This window comes from Gracilinanus agilis, chromosome 4 (genome assembly GCF_016433145.1).
Source record: "Gracilinanus agilis isolate LMUSP501 chromosome 4, AgileGrace, whole genome shotgun sequence".
NCBI classification, from domain to species: domain Eukaryota; kingdom Metazoa; phylum Chordata; class Mammalia; order Didelphimorphia; family Didelphidae; genus Gracilinanus; species Gracilinanus agilis.
Genome location: NC_058133.1, coordinates 447,557,847 through 447,577,994, shown reverse-complemented (window position 1 = coordinate 447,577,994; position 20,148 = coordinate 447,557,847). Strand labels below are relative to the sequence as shown.

The following is a 20,148-nucleotide window of genomic DNA, read 5'->3' as shown; positions in this document are numbered from 1 at the left end:
TTTCTTTCTTTCTTTCTTTCTTTCTTTCTTTCTTTCTTTCTTTCTTTCTTTCTTTCTTTCTTTCTTTCTTTCTTTCTTTCTTTCTTTCTCCCTCACCTCCTGTCTTAGTATCAATTCTAAAACAGAAGAGAGGCAAGGACTAGGCAATTGGGGATAAATGATTTGCCCAGGGTCACACAGCTAGCATTTCTAAAGCTAAGTTTGAACTCAGGTCCTCCCAGTTGCAGGCTTGGCACTCTATTCGCTATGCCACTTCATTTCCCTCTATAATTAAATTCTGAATGGCTTCTTTTCTTAATTCTATTCTCTATCACACTGGCAACCAAATAGTAAATTATTGCATTATCCAAATAACATAAATTTCTAATTACTGGAGCTAGGATATTTTTATTGATCAGATATTTTGAAGTTGGACTAGATAGCCCCAGAGGACCTTTTATGCTTTAGTTAGAAAGTTTCTATGAAAGCAAAGACTTTACCTTTCTTTTTGGATTTTCATCACCATCTGAAAAATAGAATCATTCAAATTAGTAAGAGTAAAGAGGAATGACTATGTCAAGAAAGGTAATTTTGTTATCTCTCCAGTGACTGAAGCTGATTCTTACCTTTCCTCAAAAAATAAGCATTTGCATGAAATATCACATCTCTTAATAGTCCCCAGCCGACTAAGCCTCCCATCACTTTTTCCATCCATATATCGGGAGATTTATCAATGATCTTGAAGCCCAGCAACAGAGCAACATCTAAAAAGGAAGGGAAATATTTGGCCAAGATAAATAATTGTCTTTTTTTTTATTTCACACAAAATTATTCAGGCAGGATTGTTTTATGGGGTGGTGTTTTTGTTGTTGTTGTTGTTGTTTGTTTAGTTCCATAATATCAAACATAGAAACTAATAGGTGTGTTAAACAACCTTTTTATTTTTTATTTTTCACTCTTTGAATGTGGGACAGCTAAGTGGTACAGTGGATTGTGTATGGAACACCTGATTGCCAATATGACTGTAAATACTTTTAAACTGGAATTCTGAGCAATATATTTAATCTCTCTTTGCCTCAATTTCTTAATCTGTAAAATGGTTATATAATAGCACCTACCTCCCAGGGTTGTTATGAGGATAAAAACAGATTAAATTTGTGAAGTGCTTTGAAAACCTCAAAGTAGTATATAAATGTTAGCTATTTTATAAAGGCTAACCATTATTGTCTTTGCAGTAAGACTACCTGTGTAGAATCTGACATTTCATAAGTTTGTTAATCCATATGAATTAATATGGATTAAATGTAAGTTAATCTACCTGCTGTGAAGAAATAGATATTGGAATAAAAAAATTTCTAAGTCTTTTCTTCCTTTTCCATCTGTTGAGCGAAAAAGATAGAAGTATTCTTTATCCTTCAATTTTTAAAGATAGTATAAAAGTAAATAGGAAAAACTAGATCCCTCTCTTTGAGAGGACAACTTCTATACAAAAAAAATGATAACAAACAGAATTTTCTAAGCTTCTATAAATTGGAAATTAAGATTCCTTTGTCCCTTTTAGTTATCTTAATATTAAAATATCTATTTTTTCCTTCAGTGTTTATAGTCTTTTCATATTAAAACAAATACCTTTAAAATCAGGTCTGGATTTAAAACATATCATATTTCTTCCTTTGGAGGTCAAAAGAAGTTCCTTCCTTTGTTTTCTTAACTGGTCCAATGCTTATTGAAGAGGCAAGTTGGAAAGTATCAAACCACTGGCATTGAAACAGCTATTCAAGCACAAGCAATATTTTTTCTCTTGTGCTAGTTAATAAAAAGACTGCAAAGAATTTATTTGCTAATTGGGGGGACTGGATAAAAAAAAATTTATACCATGCTTTGTAAAAAAATTTGTGTATCTGTAACCTGGAAGCTGAAACTTTTCCAATGACACTTAAATGAGAACTTATGTAATGACATCATAATTTGATATATGCACATCAAAAATAATGTCAGGTTAATACTTATAGAATATCCAGGGATTAAAAAAGATTATACATACAAAGTAGTTGAAATAGATACCTGATAAAATCCTTAATGCAAAAGCAGTTACGGCATGGAACCAATTAAAGATAATTCTCCTATAGAAACAACAAAACTAATGTAAGATTCACATTTTACTTCTAATAGCATTTTTATTTTAAAAATTCTGAATTTATTTTGACATGAGATATACAAAGTCAGTAAAATTATCTAGGGCAATAGCCTCAGATACAGACGACAAAAAAGTACAGAACTAAGTTTGGACTTTGCATTTTATTGCTCCTTTTTTTTTTTCCTGCATGGACATCTTCATTTTTATAACTTCAATCAAAGGAGTTTGGGGATTGGTATGACTTGGATATTAAATACTCAAGTCCTTTAGCCCAAAGGAACTAAGGAATGCCTGTAAGTGTTACTGGAAGGACCTAAGACTTAGGTAGGTAGAGAAAAAATTAACATGGGAGTAGAAACAAATGAGAGAGAAATGGAAATAAAGGTAGAAGATTGTGTTTTTGAGTAGAAGAGTTTGTGCTACGTCCCTCTTTCTGTTGGAGGCAGACACAGATTAATGGGAAGTTTCTTTCCTTGGTAGAAGACAATGAAAAAGGGGGCAACTGGGTAGCTCAATGGATTGAGAGCCAGGCCTAGAGATAGGAGGTGCTAGGTTTAAGTCTGGCCTCAAAGACTTCCTAGCTGTGCGGCCCTGGGCAAGTCACTTAACCCCTATTGCCTAGCCCTCTTCTGTCTTGGAACCAATGCATAGAATTGATTCTAAGGCAGAAGGTAAGGGTTTAAAAGAAAAAAGACAAGGAAAAACACTTGAGTGATATCTTGGAAGAAATGAAAAGTTTGAAAGGACTGAAAAAAAATAAATGAAGACAAGAAGAAAGTTGAGGAAGCAGTGGAATTAAAAGCAGTGCAGTCAGGGGTGAGGGGGCAGAGTACATAGTTTGCTTTGCATGGTCAGTATGGTGGTTGGATTTTGTATAGTATGGCATAGCATGGTGGAGGATATGGTCTGTGGTGTGATATGGTATGGCAGGGGTGGGTAACGGTCTGATTTGTCATAAGCTTGATGTCATCAAGCTTTGTTTTGCTCTCCACAGAAGGCAAATCTTTCTAGTGTTTTAAATAAATTTGTGAAGCATTTTATCTACATGATCTTATTTGAAGTTCATGATAGCCCTGTGATGTAGGTACTACATACATTATTATCCCCCCTTTATCAATATGGAAAAAGAGGATCATGGACATTAGAGGGCCGACTGACAGATTAATACTAATTTAGGGGAAAGTATCTAGTAGAGTGTATAGACTCCCTTCTTGGCCACTGTTCAATATTTTAATTGATGCCTTAAGCAAAGACAAAATTGGGAATAATAATTCCTCCATTCTGACTAATAATATCCTTGGCTCCCTTTAAGTACCAACTAAAATCCCACCTTCCATATAAAACCTTTCCTAACCTAGCCTCAGCTCCAGTGCTTTTTATCCTGTATATACTTTGCTTTGTGTGTGGGTATACACACACACACACACACACACACACACATATATATTTATCCATTCATTCATTCATTTATTTATTTATTTGTTCATTCATTCATTCATTCATTTATTTGTTTGTTTATTTATTTGTTTATTTATTCGTGAGTTGTCTTTCTCATTAGATTGTAAACTCCTTGAGAAAAGGGACTGTCTTTTTTTTTGTTTGTTTGTTTTTTGTATCCAGAGCACTTACCACAGTGCCTGGCACATAGTAGGCATTTAATAAATGTTATTTATTTATTGATAGATGTTGGATGACAGAAGCAGAATCCAAAAATATCTCTAGAGACTAGAATAATGAGCTTAAATCTGAAGTGGTGACATGGATAAGAATAAATTTAATAAATTCTTACACTTAACTTAAAAAAATAAATTACATAGATAAAGGTTGTTAGCCAAAAAACACTATTGTTTAAGCTTAGACTGCATTAGCAGGTCCACATGATTAGGAGATGAGATCTTGGAAAATAGTAATTGTGACCAAAACAAGAGAAGTTCTAGTGTGTGAATTCTACTATACCTTTATCAATGATATCTGGAATCCTGTATTTTAGGGAGTTGGAAATAATATTTTAGGCAGGATACTGACAAACTGAAATATATTAAGAAAAAAGTGACCAGGATTTCAAAAAGTACTAGAATCTAATTCAAATGAGATTAATTAAAGGATGTATTAGAAAAGAAAACTTTAAAAAGGGAAAATTAAATAAGCCATTTTGAGTATTTGAAGGAACCTCATGTGGAATGGTTTGGTTTGACCCTAAAGAGCAGAACTAGCAGTAATAATAGGTAGAAGTTTGAGAGGCAGACTTAGGCTCAATTTTTAAAAATCCTAACAATTGGACATATCTAAAAGTAGAATAGGCTGCCTAAATATGATTTCTCGCTTTAAAAGAGTCCAAGAAATGGCTCAATGAAAACTTTTCAGAGATATTATAGAAAGGAATTTTACTTAGGTTCAGCTCAGTCTAGATACCTTAAATACTTTCTAACTTTTATATGTTTTATGATTATATTAGGTTATATAAAATTCCAAAAGCAAGTTATTTGATTTCAAAATTTCCCAATCTGCTCCACTGTACCCAATCATCCTAGGTTTATTGTTATTTGTAATATTCACAATACTCTTGGCTCTTAGCCTTATAATTGATATTAGTGATTTCAAAGGTATCCAGAACTGTGCCACTGGTTAGTAATGGATTAATTTGATTTGAATTAATTTGAATTACCTAATTTTAAAGGGTATTCACCTTTTATGTTGAGGTGAAGGTCGAAAGAGAGCAATCACTGGTTGAAGGAGAGCCAGAACCATCACAACACAACCCAAAATAGGATGCGGCCAATTGCCCTGCAGAGGAAATAAATTGCATATATGTATATGCATATATGTGTGTATATATATATGTATGCATATATATGTGAAATCACTTATTAGAAGGAGTTGTAATCTTAATGCTTTAATTTGACTTTACCTATACACATACAAAAGGAAGGAACTGGCACTACCACTTAGAGTCCATATCTGTTATTGTCTGTATAAGCATATTATTTTGTCCAAATGCTAGAGTAGTCTAATTCCACTTACTAAAATTATGAAAGTAGTTTGCAAGTAATGGTAATAATTTTAATGTACATACTTTGGTAAGAAAAGAATGAAATGTGAGAAACGTACACTTTAGCCTAAAGTGTGTATCTATCCATTATTATAAATATCTGGATCTCCTTCTTAAAAAGAACTTGGAATTGCAGTTGGAGTTGGAAGTAGAAATAATATTTATTAGAAGGCACTTAGTACAAGTGACTCATGTCCTTTCTATGATATAAATATAATCTCACATTCATCAAGGAATCCAGGTGTAAATTATCAGAAAATACTTAGAGTTTGACTCAACACTACAAAATTAATAGCTACTCAATAAAAACAGAAGATAAACTTACACTCCATCCTTTGACATGTATAAAGGGCAGTATAAAGGCAATCATGACACATACCACTGTCAGTGTCATCAGAGATCTGTGGGCCTAAAGAAAAATTACATCAAGCTTTAGAAGATTTAACTGACATTTCAGTTACAACTAAAAGCATGATATGAATAGATGAGCACTGATCGTTTTATTTATTTGGTAAAAGAATCCTGGGCATTTAGGTGGTCCAATGAATAGAGGGCCAGATCTGGAATTAGATTCAAATCTGAGTTCAAATCTGACTTCAAACACTAACTAGCTGTGTGACCTGGGCAAGGCACTTAGCTCTTTGCCTCAGTATTCTCATCTGAAAAAATGAGCTGGAGATAGAAATGGCAAACCATTCCAATTTTTGCCAAGAAAAACTACAAATGGGAGTCACGAAGAGTTGGACAAAAAGCATCATCTTCTCATTTTTTAAACTGGAGAGGCACAGATATTTAACAATAGTTGAAAGATATTCCCATAAAATTTTATCATCTTTCTTACTAGACTTCATGGTTAATGTTAATTTTCATTATTCAATAAATTTGTAGAAGTACTAGTTAACAGATTTCCCATTAATAGAATACTTTGGCAAATGTGTTTATTTTATTTAACTAAACAGTATAGTGTCCAAGCAGAAATCTGAATGTTTTTAATATTTTAAATTCCTCCCTTGAAATTTCCTTTCTTCAGAGTAATTCTTTTCTTTATAGTATGCTGCCATGGGGGGGGGGGGACGATTCACTTATCCTGAAAATAAGTTTTCCTTCTTTCTTTAACCCTTAGATTAGGATAAGGATAAGGACTGGACCTGTGATTTCAGTCCATCAACAATAGTTTATTAAGTATTTGCCACGTGCCAGGTACTGTACTAAGTATTGGAATTAAAAATCGACCCCCCAAAAACTAAACAATACAATCTGGCCTCAGATACGTCCTAGCTCTGTGATCATGAGCAAGCCACTTGCTAGTGGCTAGGCTAGTTGCCTACTCCCTTACTACTATTCTGCCTTGGAATCAATACTTAGTATCCATTCTAACTCAGAAGGTAAGAGTTGTTTTTTTTAATGGGATAGGTTCATTATTATGACAAATTATTTCAGAATAGATACATTTTCAGATGCGACATTCACATTCAATCACAAACCTGAAACCAGAGGTCTTTGCCAAGAACTTGTTTTACCATCACATTTTTCCAGAAACGTGCAAAGACCATGCCTACATTTCCTATTACCATCCAGGCGATAAGCATGATAGAACCTGTTTTTAAAAGGGCAGAAAAAATGATAAATTTTTTTTTCTAAATAGGACCTATATTCTAATCAGTTCTCTTATAGCCATGCTATGCTGCTATTTAGACATTTAGTGTTTCCAGTCTGGTTTATACTTTTATGGAACCCCTTCCCTGGAGAACACTGATGTCTTTTTCTCCATCGGACTGAAGACCTTTTTCTCTTCAGATTCCCACAGGCATTTCAACCATCACTTAGTTGGGATAATCATGACATTAAATAAAAGAACTGATTAATAAACTAAAAATACTGGTTTTAATGACTTTATTCTGATGCTTGTAATCATGAGATGTGCCATATCCCTCCCATTTTTCTATAATAAAGGAATATGCTTTAATATAGCCTACTATTAGAATATAAATTCCTTTCAAATAGGGACTGTTTCATTGATTTGTATGTCTAGCACCAAGTGTGGTTTTTGGCACATAGTAGGCACACAATAAAATGCTCATCGATTAATTTAACTATATAGAAGGAAAAAAGACTTGTAACCTAATGGCTATGCTATGCCACTGGAAGAATGGCAATTTAAAGGGCTCACGCTTATAAAGAGAGCATAAACCGATTCCAGCTTGTACATAACAATTCCAGAGTTGTCTCCCTGACACAACTCCCTATCATTTGCTCTTTTCTTCATTGCAAAACAATGCATGATTTCAACTTTCTCTTCTGTTAGAGGCAGCTAGGTGGTATGGTGGATAGAGATGGATCTAGAATTAGAGATCCATATCCTGCCTTAGGTGGTTATGACCTGGGCAATGGACAACCTCTCTCAGCCTGTCTCTTTATCTCTAAAATGGGTTGATAATAATAATACTTATCTTACAGAGTTATTTTTAGGAACAAATGAGATAACATATGTATATGTATACACTATCTATCTATCTATCTATCTATCTATTATATATATTTATACATATACATATTGTATATAAAAATACATAGATAGTATATTGCAAACTTAAAATGTCATTTAAATATAAGCTACTCTTATTATCACTGAATAAATCTATGTTTTCTACTAAACAAATAAAATTCAAGGCTAGAGAGAAGAACTCTCATCAAGATAGACATTAGAATAGACACATCAACATCTTTCCACAATGTTAAAAATCTTTCTATTCTGAGTATTTAGTATATATGTTAATATAACATGGATAGAGGATAGATTCTCCTCTGCTTTTGTTTCTTGCCAATTTTTTATATCATTGGTTTAGAGAACTCGGGGTGAGGAAATTCCTTCAACAAATATAAATCTGCAAGTAGTCTGTAAATAATGGTCTTCGAGAATGCTTTTGTGGGGAGTGGGGTGTTGTGGTAGTGATAGTCTATGTGCCCTGAGAGATAAAATATCTTGCCCAGTCACACATCCAGTATGTCTTAGAAGTAAGACATGAACTCAGGCTTACTTAACTCCAAAGTTGCTCTTTTCATCCATTACCAGCTTTCTTCTAACAGTCTCTTATTTATTCCATCCACTATGTGGAAACTTACTAAACATGAATGAAAGTAGACTAATGAAAAAAAAACAAAACCCATAAGCCAGATATCACTGCCTACCTAACCATTATTCTCATTCCCTTTTCCCTTTGCACTCCAGGCCAACCATGTCAACTTTAAGATACTCTTTAGTTTATCCTTTAAGCTTTGACTTAATTCAACTGAACCAGTTTCAAAGTGTTTAGGAATAAAAAATCCTAGTGACCCTGTTTCTTTATTCATTAATTAGGAAGAGTCCTATAAAAATATACATACCATGAAATTTAATAATAATTGGTACAGATGAGAAGGTTCCGCTTACATCTATTGGTTTGGAAATATCTTCTTTCTGAGTTGTTACTAAAGGAGTCGTGGTATGTTTCCGGATAGTTCCTGCAAATATTAATATTGAGAATATTCAGTATGAAGAAAAGTGAATGTATGTATGTGTATAAAGGTCTGACAGACAATTCAGAAAATCTTTGATCTATGTTTTAAGAGAATGGGTTTCATCAAGACAGGTGCAGCATTATATTCAGGAATGTCCACTCATCTAGAGCACTGATGTTTCATTGGTGTAAAGATGGTTTCAAGGCCTTATAGGCTGGTATGTGTTGTATTTTCCTGGATTTGGAGTTAGAGTTCTATTTAAATCTATTTCTTAATGCAAAGAACTGCAGGAAATTGCATGAAATACACATACATGTTTTATCTAAAGTTTTAGGTTTGCTGTAGTTTGTAGATGACATTAGGATCATAGGTTTTCAGAGTGGGAAGGGACCTTAAAGAGCCTTTCACAGGAGCAGCTAAGTATCCTGGAGACAGGATGTCTTAGGTTCAAATTTGGCCTTAGACACTTTCTAGCTGTGTGATCCTGGGCAAGTCACTTAACCCCAGTTGTCTAGCCCTTATTGTTCTTCTGCCCTGGAACAGAGTCTAAGACAGAAAGTAAGGCTTAAAAAAAAAAAAGTCTTCCATTCCAAGGACTCTGATACTAGACTCTACTGATAGATTTCAGGGGGTCTATAAACTTGGATGGGAAAAGAATTAGTCTTTATTTCAATATAATTAGTTTCCTTTGCTGTAATCCTATGAATTTTATTTTATGCATTTAATAAACATTATTTTAAGAAAGAGTCATAGCCTTCCCTAGACTAATCAAAGTGGTCTATGCAGAAATGTGCTGAGGCCAGCTCTTTCCAATTTCCAATTATTAAATTTCTTAGTATATTTATATCTTGGAAACCAGCAGATAGTACTAATCAGTACTTGCTTTATTGATTACCTAGATTTGGGAAAGGGAAGGAGAAAATTTTAATAATAATGCAGGTTAAACTTGTAATGGGAAAAGGATAGAGATAAGTATAAGATTTAAGAGAAGTGAAAGGTTGTCTTTAAGGCACATGCTAGGAACTCTAGAGGAAGGATTTTAGTAGGCAAGGGGCAGAGGAGGAGCAGTTTGGAAGGGAAAACTGTTAGAGTTAGTGACTTCCTGTGGGAGTGAGTCACTCTTCCTGTACTGAAGAGAAAAGGAAAGGCTTGTTCTTTGGAGCTTGGCTACCTTACCCTGTCTGTGGAGAAGGGAAAACCCTAAAATCATCTTTGGAGGTTCTCTGTTTGACTGGAGAACATCTAGCAAAGGATCTGACTATTCCTGCTGTGTTTTATTAACTTTCTAGAAGGTTTTGTCTAAAATCCTTTCAGTTTGCTTTGAGGGTTTACCTCAGGGGTCAGACCCACTGGGGGTGGACTTAGCCATTTTGAGAGCAATCATAACAAGTTTTGAAGACAGCTTTTGAATTCAACCAAACCAAAGACTGAGGGTCATAGATAGGCAGCTTAGCCAGCTCTTTTGGGGAACCTAGGTAGAAATAGGGAGCTGGTAAGTTAGCTTGAAGACCAGAAGACTCCCTCTTGCGAGAGGCGAAGATGTTGGTGAGTTGGATAGCTAGATCCCTTAGAGTCAGGGATACCTTGTTTTGATCCTCAGTTTGTACTCTCTCTTTGAATAGAGATACTTATTTTATATAACATTGTCTCCAAGGCATTTTGCACAACTGGCCGGGTGAGAGAAAGTGATTCTGCTTTACTCTCACTAACAGGAGTCTAGAATAACTGGAGGCCATGGCTGGGTATTTAGGCAGTTCTCTAAGTGTAAACTACATCCATCCACTTGAGTTCTCCTATTAGCCTTCTGTATTTTTTTTTAACTTAAAAGTGTGTCATATATCTATATATTCCCCACCCCACCCTCCGCCCGGCCGCAGAGAGCAAGTTAAACATTTTCCTGATCATCACTAGGTCCATGACACAAAGAAAGAGTAATAACCCAAGTTCTAATCAATACTGTATGATGAACAACTATGAATGACTTAGGTATTCTCAGTAATACCATGATCTAAAATAATCCCAAAGGATTCATGATAAAAAAAAAAGGCCATCTGCTTCCAGAGAAAGAGCTTATGGAATCTGAATCTAAACAAAGTAAACTTTTTTTCATTTTCTTTCTTAAAATTTTTGTTCAAGTTTCCTTACACAAAAATGTTAATATGGAAAAATGCTTTACATGACTGCACATATATAATCTATATCAGATTGCTTACCATCTCATTGGGGAGGGGGGAGGGAGAGAATTCAAGACTTAAAATTCTTTTTAAAATGTTGGTAAGTGTTTTTACATGTAATTGGAGAAAAAATAAAGTAAAAAAAAGAACCCAAAGTCTAGTCAACCTTAGTTTTTACTTTGAGAAAATTTAGACCAGCAAGATGAATGACCTTCTCAAGATCACCTGGGGAATAAGTGACAGTGTTGAAATTTGAAATCAGTTTTTCTGGCTTTGAATTTGGCGCTATTTCCGATATACCTTGACAATAAGCTCTCCAAGCTGCTCTTACCAAAAAATAAAGAAAGAAAAGAGGCAACATAGTATAGCAAATAGAGTCTTGGAATTAATAAAACTTGGGTTCAAGTTTTCCAACTGACAACTATAAGTTATGCAACTATATATAAATCTGAACTTCTCGGTGTCCCCAGAACAACTCTCCAAGATCTTAATTTATAAAAGAGCTGGTAAGCTACATCAATAGAGGATATTTCCAGACTGGATGCTGCTTTTACAAATGAGACCATAGATTCAGACCAAAAAAAGTTTTTGTTTTTTGTCTTTAAAAACTTACTTTTGGATCGGGAGGAAACATTTGCTCATCAGTATATTTATTTACTTTATTAAAAAAACTTATCTTCCATCTTAGAATCAATACTGTATATTGGATACAAGGCAGAAGAGTGGTAAGGGCTAGGCAATGAGGTTAAGTGACCTGCTCAGGGTCACACAGCCAAGAAGTTATCGGAGGCCATATTTGAACCCAAGACCTCTCATTTCTAGGCCTGGCTCTCAATCCACTGAGCCATCTAGCTGCCCCCTCTCAGTATATTTAATAGAACCTCTCCTGATCCCCATAAAGCTGGGCCCCCATAAAGCATTTCTCTAAGGAGGCGAGTTCTGGCAAACACCTATTAACTTATGTCAAACAGTCACATGAATAATTTACACAAGCAGTAAAAAGTCCAACAATTTTTAAAGTCCAAAGAATGGTATCTTCCATATCATCTTGTAAAAATTATTATGAATATTAGAATTAAACCCCTTGCCATGAAGAGATATTTATTAATAGCATGTAATTTCATATTTCATATGCTAATCAGACAATAACAAACATGCATTGTTTGAAGAGTAGAGGAAAATGTTAGATCATCTAATATACCTGAGTGATAAAATAAGTTCTAAAGAAGGTATCCAAACATACTTATATAACTTCAAATTTATAATATTTTTATGTTTCACCTAAAGACATAGTTGCTACTTATGTCTTCTTTGTAGAAAATCTGAGACTGGGAGGGAGAAAGCTAACATGTTGGACAACAGAAGCGGAATAATGGACAGAGTGATGGACTTTGAGAATTGAGTCTGAATCCCATTTTAGACATGAGTTATGTGACTATAGGCAAATTGTCATCTGCAAAATGGGGATTATAACACTCATAGAGTCATTATGAAGCTCAAATGAGATGACACATGTTAAATGCTTTGCAAGTCTTACTGCACTAAATGCTAATGATAACAATGACCATCTCTCTCTCTTAAATTTGGACAGGCTAGAATGATGAAATTTAGAAGGGAGAAATGACGCAATTGCAGTCTAAGGAAGCAGTAACTGTTTCCACTAATATGTCACACTACGGCTCTTATGTCAACAATGGTTTCAAGTCAACAAAAAAACCTCAATCGTTTTCATGGGAACTATTGTCTAGCCATGTCTTCCTCAACCCATACGTGCAGAGTTGATTTTCTGGAATCAATGTGATTTTTTACATTTCTCATAGAGAAAGCATCAGGAATACAAATAGAAAAGTAAGATGCGTCGTTTCTCTCAGGAAGCTCACATTCTAATGGAATAATAATAGAAAAGGGTGACCAGGATGATGAAAGACCAGAGAACGTAATGACAATCATCATGTGAAGAAACTGGGCAGTGTTTAGCCTGAAAAGAAGAATTAGAGAATATGTTACCTGCAGGAATTATTTGAAAGATTAGACTTATTTTGAATGGCTTGACGTAGGACAGAACTAGAAGCAATGTCTGGAAGTGAGAGAGAAAGATTTAGGTTTAAGGGGAGAAAAAAGCACTTCCTAACAATTAGAACTTTTCCAAAGAGAAATGGGCTGCTTCTGGAGGCAATGGATTTCCTCTCATAGGAGGTTGTCAAGCATAAGTTGGAGAACTACTTGCTGGGAATATTGTAAAAGGAATTCTTGATCAGTTATGGGTTGGACTAGATAAGAGAGTCTTAACTTTTTGTATGTCAAAGACTCCTTTGGTAGCTTGACGAAAGCTTTGGAGAACTCAGAGTAATTTAAAAAATAAATAATTGAGGGAAACATTAAATATTGATTAGAGGTTAACAAACAACCTCTAATAAATCTATATTATATGTAAATAACAAATAAATAAATAATAAATAAATAAAAATAAAGACATAATTTTGTCCCCATTCAAGTTTACAGACCTACTGGAATTTAACTTTGAAAATTCCCAGTTTTATTTAGTAACCCATGTTGGACTTTAGATTTTAGACTGAGAATACTATTTGACAGCATTCTGCAGTGAATGGCAAATCAAACCCTTTCTTTTTTGAGCCTAATGTTTTTCCCAGTCTGATGTACACCACAAAGAGATATTTTAATATAAGATTCCATCAAGTAGTTCCCTAGTACACACATCTTATAGGAAACTGATAGTGAGTTACTTGTTGGGCATAATTCAATGATTGCTTATAAAATGAAAATTCAGTTTTTCAATAGCATGGTTTTAACTGTTCTCCCTATATCATTTCAACAACAATGTTTACTTCTGACATAGATATAGTGGAAAACTCTGTGGTCTGTTATACTTCTTTACTTATTTGTGGAGCCCTTGAGTCAGTACTGCAGAACCAGTGGGTTTCATGGAACACAATGTGATAATCATTGCACCAATTTATTGATTCTTAATGCATGCTTACAACTTCTCAAAAAGGTGGGAGAAATGGGAAGGTTGGTTAAAATGATTTTTCCTTTTTGCATTTCTCCCATTTATCACTGAAGTATATATCTAGTGTGTCTATGAAAATGACAAGTACAGGAATGGTGTCACTAATAAAAGTCATTCTTAAGGAAGAACAAAAAGGAAGATGTGGCTGAAAAGGTGGTGAAAAAGCCTCAAAAGCATTGCAGCCGGAACCCAGTTCTGGCTCAAGGGATTGGCAGGTACTCAAGGTCTGCCATGTATTCCCAGCAAGCTATGTACAAGAGGAAATATGCTGCACCAAAAACCAGGATTGAAAGGAAAAAGAAAGAGAAGGTGCCTGCTACTATCTCAAAGCCAGTTGGTGGTGATAAGAATGGAGGAACCCGTGTGGTAAAGATTCGGAAAATGCCTAGGTATTATCCTACTGAGGATGTGCCTAGAAAGCTGCTAAGTCACAGGAAAAAGCCCTTCAGCCAGCATGTGAGGAGACTCCGGTCTAGCATTACCCCAGGAACAGTTCTGATCATGCTCACTGGCCGCCACAGGGGCAAGCGAGTGGTTTTCCTGAAGCAGTTGGCAAGTGGCTTGCTACTGGTCACAGGACCTTTGACCATCAACCGGGTTCCTCTGCGAAGGACCCATCAGAAATTTGTCATTGCCACCTCTACCAAGGTTAACCTTTCTGGTGTAAAAATTCCAAATCATCTTACTGATGCTTACTTCAAGAAGAAGAGGCTGCATAAACCTAAATACCAAGAAGGAGAGATTTTTGACACTGAAAAAGAGAAATATGAGATCACAGAGCAGCATACGGCTGATCAGAAAGCCATGGATTCTCAGATCCTGCCCAAGATCAAGAAAATTCCTCAGCTCTGGGGCTACCTGCGTTCTGTATTCTCTCTCTCCAATGGAGTTTTCCCTCACAAACTGGTGTTTTAAATGCCTTGCAAAGAACTCTTATTAAAATATTTGGAATAGCTAAAAAAAAGTCATTCTTAATAATTCTTAAAAAAAAATCCTCCCCCAAATTAAAAAATTCTCCATCCCTCTGGACTCTGAGATCTTTCTAAAGCTGTGAAAAAACATAGACCATTTGGCTGTTAGGTAAAATAACTTAAGAACTTTTCTATGTTAAACATACACTAAAATATGAAAAATAAAGTAATAAACCTAAAAAGTGATTAAATAAGAGAAGAATAAAGAGCAGAATACTTAAAAGGATTATTATAAGGCTTGCAAAAGGATCATTTCTCTATTCCTGTATCTACAATGGGAATGCTATATCTCACCATCATCCCTATAAGAGAAGTTTGGTGGTATATTCCACAGAAGCTTATTGAAATCTGTATGAATGTTACTCACCATTCTGAGATGGTCCCAAAGCCAGAAAAATATAATAGAGGTAATCAGAATTACTTTGTCCAATTGATATGGGATTGCTGGTGATGAAACGGCATTTGATGACCCCATTGGTGAAAGATGTCTCTATATCTCTCACTTCACCCTATAACAAGGCAGACAGATGATTACTGTAATTACTGGATGCTTTACTTCCACTAGAAAACTCTCTGAAATACAAGATTTTTTTTTTAAGTTTTGCCATGGTGATAATATCTGGTGAAAACATGATAAAAAATTATCTTTTTTTTGCATTAGAAGAATATCTCATTTTAAGCAAATATATCCTGATTTACAAAGTAGATAATCCCACCATATATTTATATATTTCTTCTTAGTCTGGCCAACAAAACAACAATATTTATATTTTTCTTTTTCGTCTACAAAATGCAGAGCTACCATATGATATCTCATAGGCCAGAAAGGCAGGACAGTTTCATTTTTCTGGATGTGGAAAAGGAAGACCAAGGAGCATAACTGGTTTGTCCAGCATATCCAGGTAGATGAGTGACAAAACCATAGCTAGAAGCTATCCCAATTAAGTTTAAATGTGTTTTTTTTTTCACTTAAAATGTGTTTCATATAGCAAAGTCAGTTTACATACAACTTTTCAAAAGCATAGTGTTTAAACTGATACACCTTGTTCATAGCTATTTAATTCTGTTTTAGGATCATCTCATGAGGTTAGGATTTTACAGATTTACTTTCAACACTTTATAAATCTTTCAACACTACATAAGCAAGTTATTAGAATTATTTCTTTGTTGGATGACATAATTTTGTTCTGCTCTATTCCATGAGTATATAATGGACTTGTAATTACAGCAGACCTGGATAAGTATAAATTAATCAGCACCATTTTTGTGGTCAGAGTCTAGAGTTAAAATTCCACTTCTGATAGTTATGTATGACCCTGAGCAAATCATATAACTTCTCAAAGACTTAGTCTCCTCATCTGTAAAATGATGACGGTTGGACTAAATAGCCTCTGAGCTCTCTTCTAACACTAAATCTATAATCAATATAATGAAAATCTTCATAGCTTTTAACCTACAGATTAATAATAATTTACATTGTGTGAATATGTATGTTTATATATACATATATACATATACAAACTGTAAAAATAAAAGGCAAACCAAAAATAAATGACAATGAGTTGATTACAAAAATAATAGGTAAAGAATTGAGTATTGATTATAAACTGATTTTTGATACTCTGCTTGCAAAGTATCTTCAGTCTTCTCTTCAGGGCCAGGTGCAAGGACGCTAAAGAGACTCTTGTTATGAAAAATAAAATATTTATTGAAATATAGAAGGATAAAAAGGATTTCTAATTTTAAGAGATTCTAACTCCACTCAAATAAAACTCCCTGGTTCTGCAAGGAATGGCTTCTCCTGTTTTCACAGGCTACACTAATCTTTTCTGATCTGAGTATTTTTACAAATTTTTACTATTCTAAATAAACTACTACTATTATCCTTATAATTCTTAACTTTGCCTTCACATAATAAAAATGACAAAGGCTAGCTGGTTGAGTCTCAATAAGAATCAAGTCCAAACCAAAGACCAAGTCTTTCTTTGGTTTTCTCAGAGTTAAAACAATCTATAAAAACAACAATAGATAGTTGCTAACATTTCCCAAGTTGGTAAAGAAAAACGCTAAGCTCCTTTAGGTCTTTCCTTCCTTTCCTTCTAACTCAGATAGGAGATTGAATCTCTGTGAGTGACTGACAACTGCCAGAGACCAACTGCCACTGCAACACCCGGAAAGAGTAAGTGTCATAGAAAAACCATTATAAATGTCAACGTTTGAAATTAACACTCTCTCAGCTCTGCTTCAAACTCCAATTCTTTCTCAAGCCAGCTTCTTCACTTCTTATCTCTACACTAATATAACAATACCTAATTTCTAATATCATCCATATAACACACAGTGTGTGCAACATACAGAAGCATTTTAGAATGGATAGCCTTGAATTCTAATCTCAGATTCATTACTTACTAAGTGTCAGTAACAATCTTTCTGAGACTGTTTACTGATCTACAAAATTGTAATATGTCGCCACTTGCTTCACAGAACTGTTTTCAGGGAAGTCTATGTTGTTTATCCTTCCTTTTGAAGAGGACCAAGGTGATGTCTTGTTCCACATGTTAAATGGATATAAGAGTGGTAAAGTTGAACAAAGTCACTGGTCTCATTCTCTCTTCCAGAGTCATTGAAATCTAATAGCAGGACAAAAGTCAGGATGACAGGTAACAGCCTCGGATGCAGTGGATGCCCTTGGTATCTGTGATGTCTGACCGAGCTCTAAGCACTCCAGTGTCTTCTTCAGCTGCTTTTGTGACCATTGGAACAAATTTTTCTCATCTGCCCATTCCACCCAGAGAAGTCTTCACATGTGTGGGGTAGACAACCTCCTGACAGGTTTGAGGAAACATGAACTATACTCCAGAGGAGCAAATCTCTAGAAAATGCAACTATGGGTGTAACCCTGGACCAGCCACTTAAATTCTCTTACCTTCAGTTTCCTGGTCTGCAAAATGGGGACAATAATAGCACCTCTCATTATGACCCAGGGCAAATCACCTAATTTTTCTCACTTAAATAACTTATTTGTAAGATGGGGGTAATAACAATACTTAAGCTCACAGAGCTGTAGTGAAGATCAAATGAGATAGCATTTAAAGTACTATATAAATATGACTAACATCTAACATTTATATATTTCTTTAAGGGTTACAAAGCACTTTGTGTAGTGACCAGCATTTGATCTCCAAATTCATTCCTATTATTCAAATCAAAGGTAATTTGATTGAGACAGATTTGGTTGATATTTATGACTAAAAGAAAATGTACCTAACATTTAAATTTTTCTTATTTATGCAAAGAATTGTAGTCTCATTTTATTTTTTTATTTGAGGGAATAAAAGAAGGAATGACTTTCACCAAATATTTTTAACAGGCACTACAAAGATGCATCCTTTCTGTAACAAGTATAGGAAGATTTAAGAAGATTAGAGTAACAAGGTTACCAGGGGGTTAATAGTTGGAGGTCTTCGGCCAGTATTGTAGCCATACTGTACTCCCACTTCTCCATTGTCATTCAGCAAGCATATATAAACATCATCATTCCCCTAAAAAAGAAAAGTGATATAAACACTCACAAATTTAATGATGCACAGAATATAAAATCTAAATACTAACAATGAATGGCCAGTTGAATGAAAGACACTAGATATGGCTTAATGTAACTATAGATCTATACATTAAATTGGCCTATAAAAGGGAATCCCATAAAACAAGCATTTATATCAGGTAATTTATAATCTATCCCTTCAATCTCAACTCCCTCCTCATCAAACTGAAAAAGAAATAAAAACAAAACTATATTAAAAAAACAAATCTCTGCATTGGCCATATTGGAAAAAAAAAGTCTCATTCTACACTTGGGGTCCTTCATCTCTCTATCACAGAGTATGTTGCCTATTTAATCATGAATACTCTTGAATCCTGGTTGGTAATTATGCTTGTTAGAGTTCCCAAAATTGTTTTGTCTTCATGATAATGTCATTATTTTATAAATTATTTTCTTGATTTTATTCTCTTCCCTCTGCATCAGTTTATATGTTTTTCTAGGTTTCTCTGAAATCACACTCTTCATAATTTCTTACAGCACAATAGTATCACATTACATCTATTCATAATAACTTGTTTAGCTATTTCTCTACTGATAGGCATCTTTCCTAAAAAAGAGTTCCATTTTTGGAATTTGTTTTGCTTAGGACTAACCCCTGCCTTAACATTTATATTCCCCTATTCCCTACCTTTCCTCTTTCCCTTTTCTTTCTCTGTTGTAGCTCTTTAACCAACTCTAATGGGCAGTAAAGGATATGAAGCCTTGATTCTTAAGGTATAAAGAGAATGTTTCAGAATAAACTATGAATAATCAATATCAAACAAACTCTCTAAACTAAGAGTTCTTAATCTATTTTATATCATAGAACCCTTTGGCAAAGGCTATGGACTATTTTTCAAAATAATGTTTTTAATCATAGAAAATAAAAGTATATAGGATCACAAAGGAAAACAAATATATTGAAATAAAGTTTTATTTTTATGTATTCAAATTCGTGGATCTCCTGAAATCTACCTGTAATAGTAGGGGGTGGGGTAGACCAATAGATCTCAGGTTAAGAGCTTCTGATCAAAACCAATTAATACCTTCCTTTCAGAAGAGTATAAAATTAAAAAAAACATTAAAATATTTTCTATGCATTAGTGGATACAGTTTTGGACCTAGGATAACGAAGACCTGTCTACAAATCCTACTTCTCACAATTATTAAATGTGTGACAACAAATAACTTCCCTGATCTTTAGTTTTCTCATGAGGCCCAAATGAAATCATGCACAGAAAGTGTTTTGTAAGTTTGAAAGTGCTATATAAATGTCAGTTATTATCTTGCTTGGTCACGTCTAAGTTTCAAAGGAATTTCAAAGCCTAGTAACTTCCACCTAGCTTGGTGTCAGATTCCAACTTTTTGTCTGAAAATTTCATCCTTGTCTTTCTAGGTGAGGCATGTGACTTACCATTAAAGTATCACTGGAAAACCCAATTGAGATATAGCCTTCAGAAAGACCACTCATTTCACATCTGAAACTTTGATTACCCAGAAACTCAAGAGACATGAACAAACAATTTGTGTCTATTGGATCACATTTCACTGGACTTCTGAAACAAAACTTGCTTTTACCACAGTCACTGGCATTCATTGATTGCAAAGTCTGTAAGCAAAATGCAAGAAAATTATTTTCCAAGTCAAACTAAATAAAAATATGGAGTAATTAAAACTGAAAAATGCCCTACAAATACATGCTTAGATCTCACTTTGGGATTTAGAAGTA

General features: G+C 34.4%; 2 protein-coding genes across 4 annotated transcripts in view; one reads left to right on the top strand and one right to left on the bottom strand.

The window, feature by feature from the left end:
- The window catches only part of LOC123247086 (putative ferric-chelate reductase 1), a 47,262-nt gene extending 27,325 nt beyond the window's left edge, over positions 1-19,937 (bottom strand). For all 3 annotated transcript variants that reach the window (XM_044675885.1, XM_044675884.1, XR_006506136.1), the window contains exons 1-10: positions 19,834-19,937; positions 18,277-18,378; positions 15,204-15,345; positions 8,550-8,666; positions 6,650-6,762; positions 5,491-5,574; positions 4,803-4,900; positions 2,044-2,102; positions 606-743; positions 480-505 (exon numbers count right to left, since the gene is read on the bottom strand). In XM_044675885.1, coding sequence (XP_044531820.1) covers positions 480-505; positions 606-743; positions 2,044-2,102; positions 4,803-4,900; positions 5,491-5,574; positions 6,650-6,762; positions 8,550-8,666; positions 15,204-15,345; positions 18,277-18,378; positions 19,834-19,932 — 978 coding nt within the window. In that variant the 5' untranslated portion in view covers positions 19,933-19,937. The remainder of the gene's footprint in view (positions 1-479; positions 506-605; positions 744-2,043; positions 2,103-4,802; positions 4,901-5,490; positions 5,575-6,649; positions 6,763-8,549; positions 8,667-15,203; positions 15,346-18,276; positions 18,379-19,833) is intronic.
- On the top strand, positions 12,458-14,829 carry LOC123244636 (60S ribosomal protein L6-like). Its single transcript, XM_044673159.1, has 2 exons — positions 12,458-12,540; positions 13,988-14,829. The coding sequence occupies exons 1-2, from the start codon at positions 12,458-12,460 to the stop codon at positions 14,778-14,780; spliced, it is 876 nt and encodes a 291-aa protein (XP_044529094.1). The 3' UTR covers positions 14,781-14,829.
- Positions 19,938-20,148: the final 211 nt, after the last annotated feature.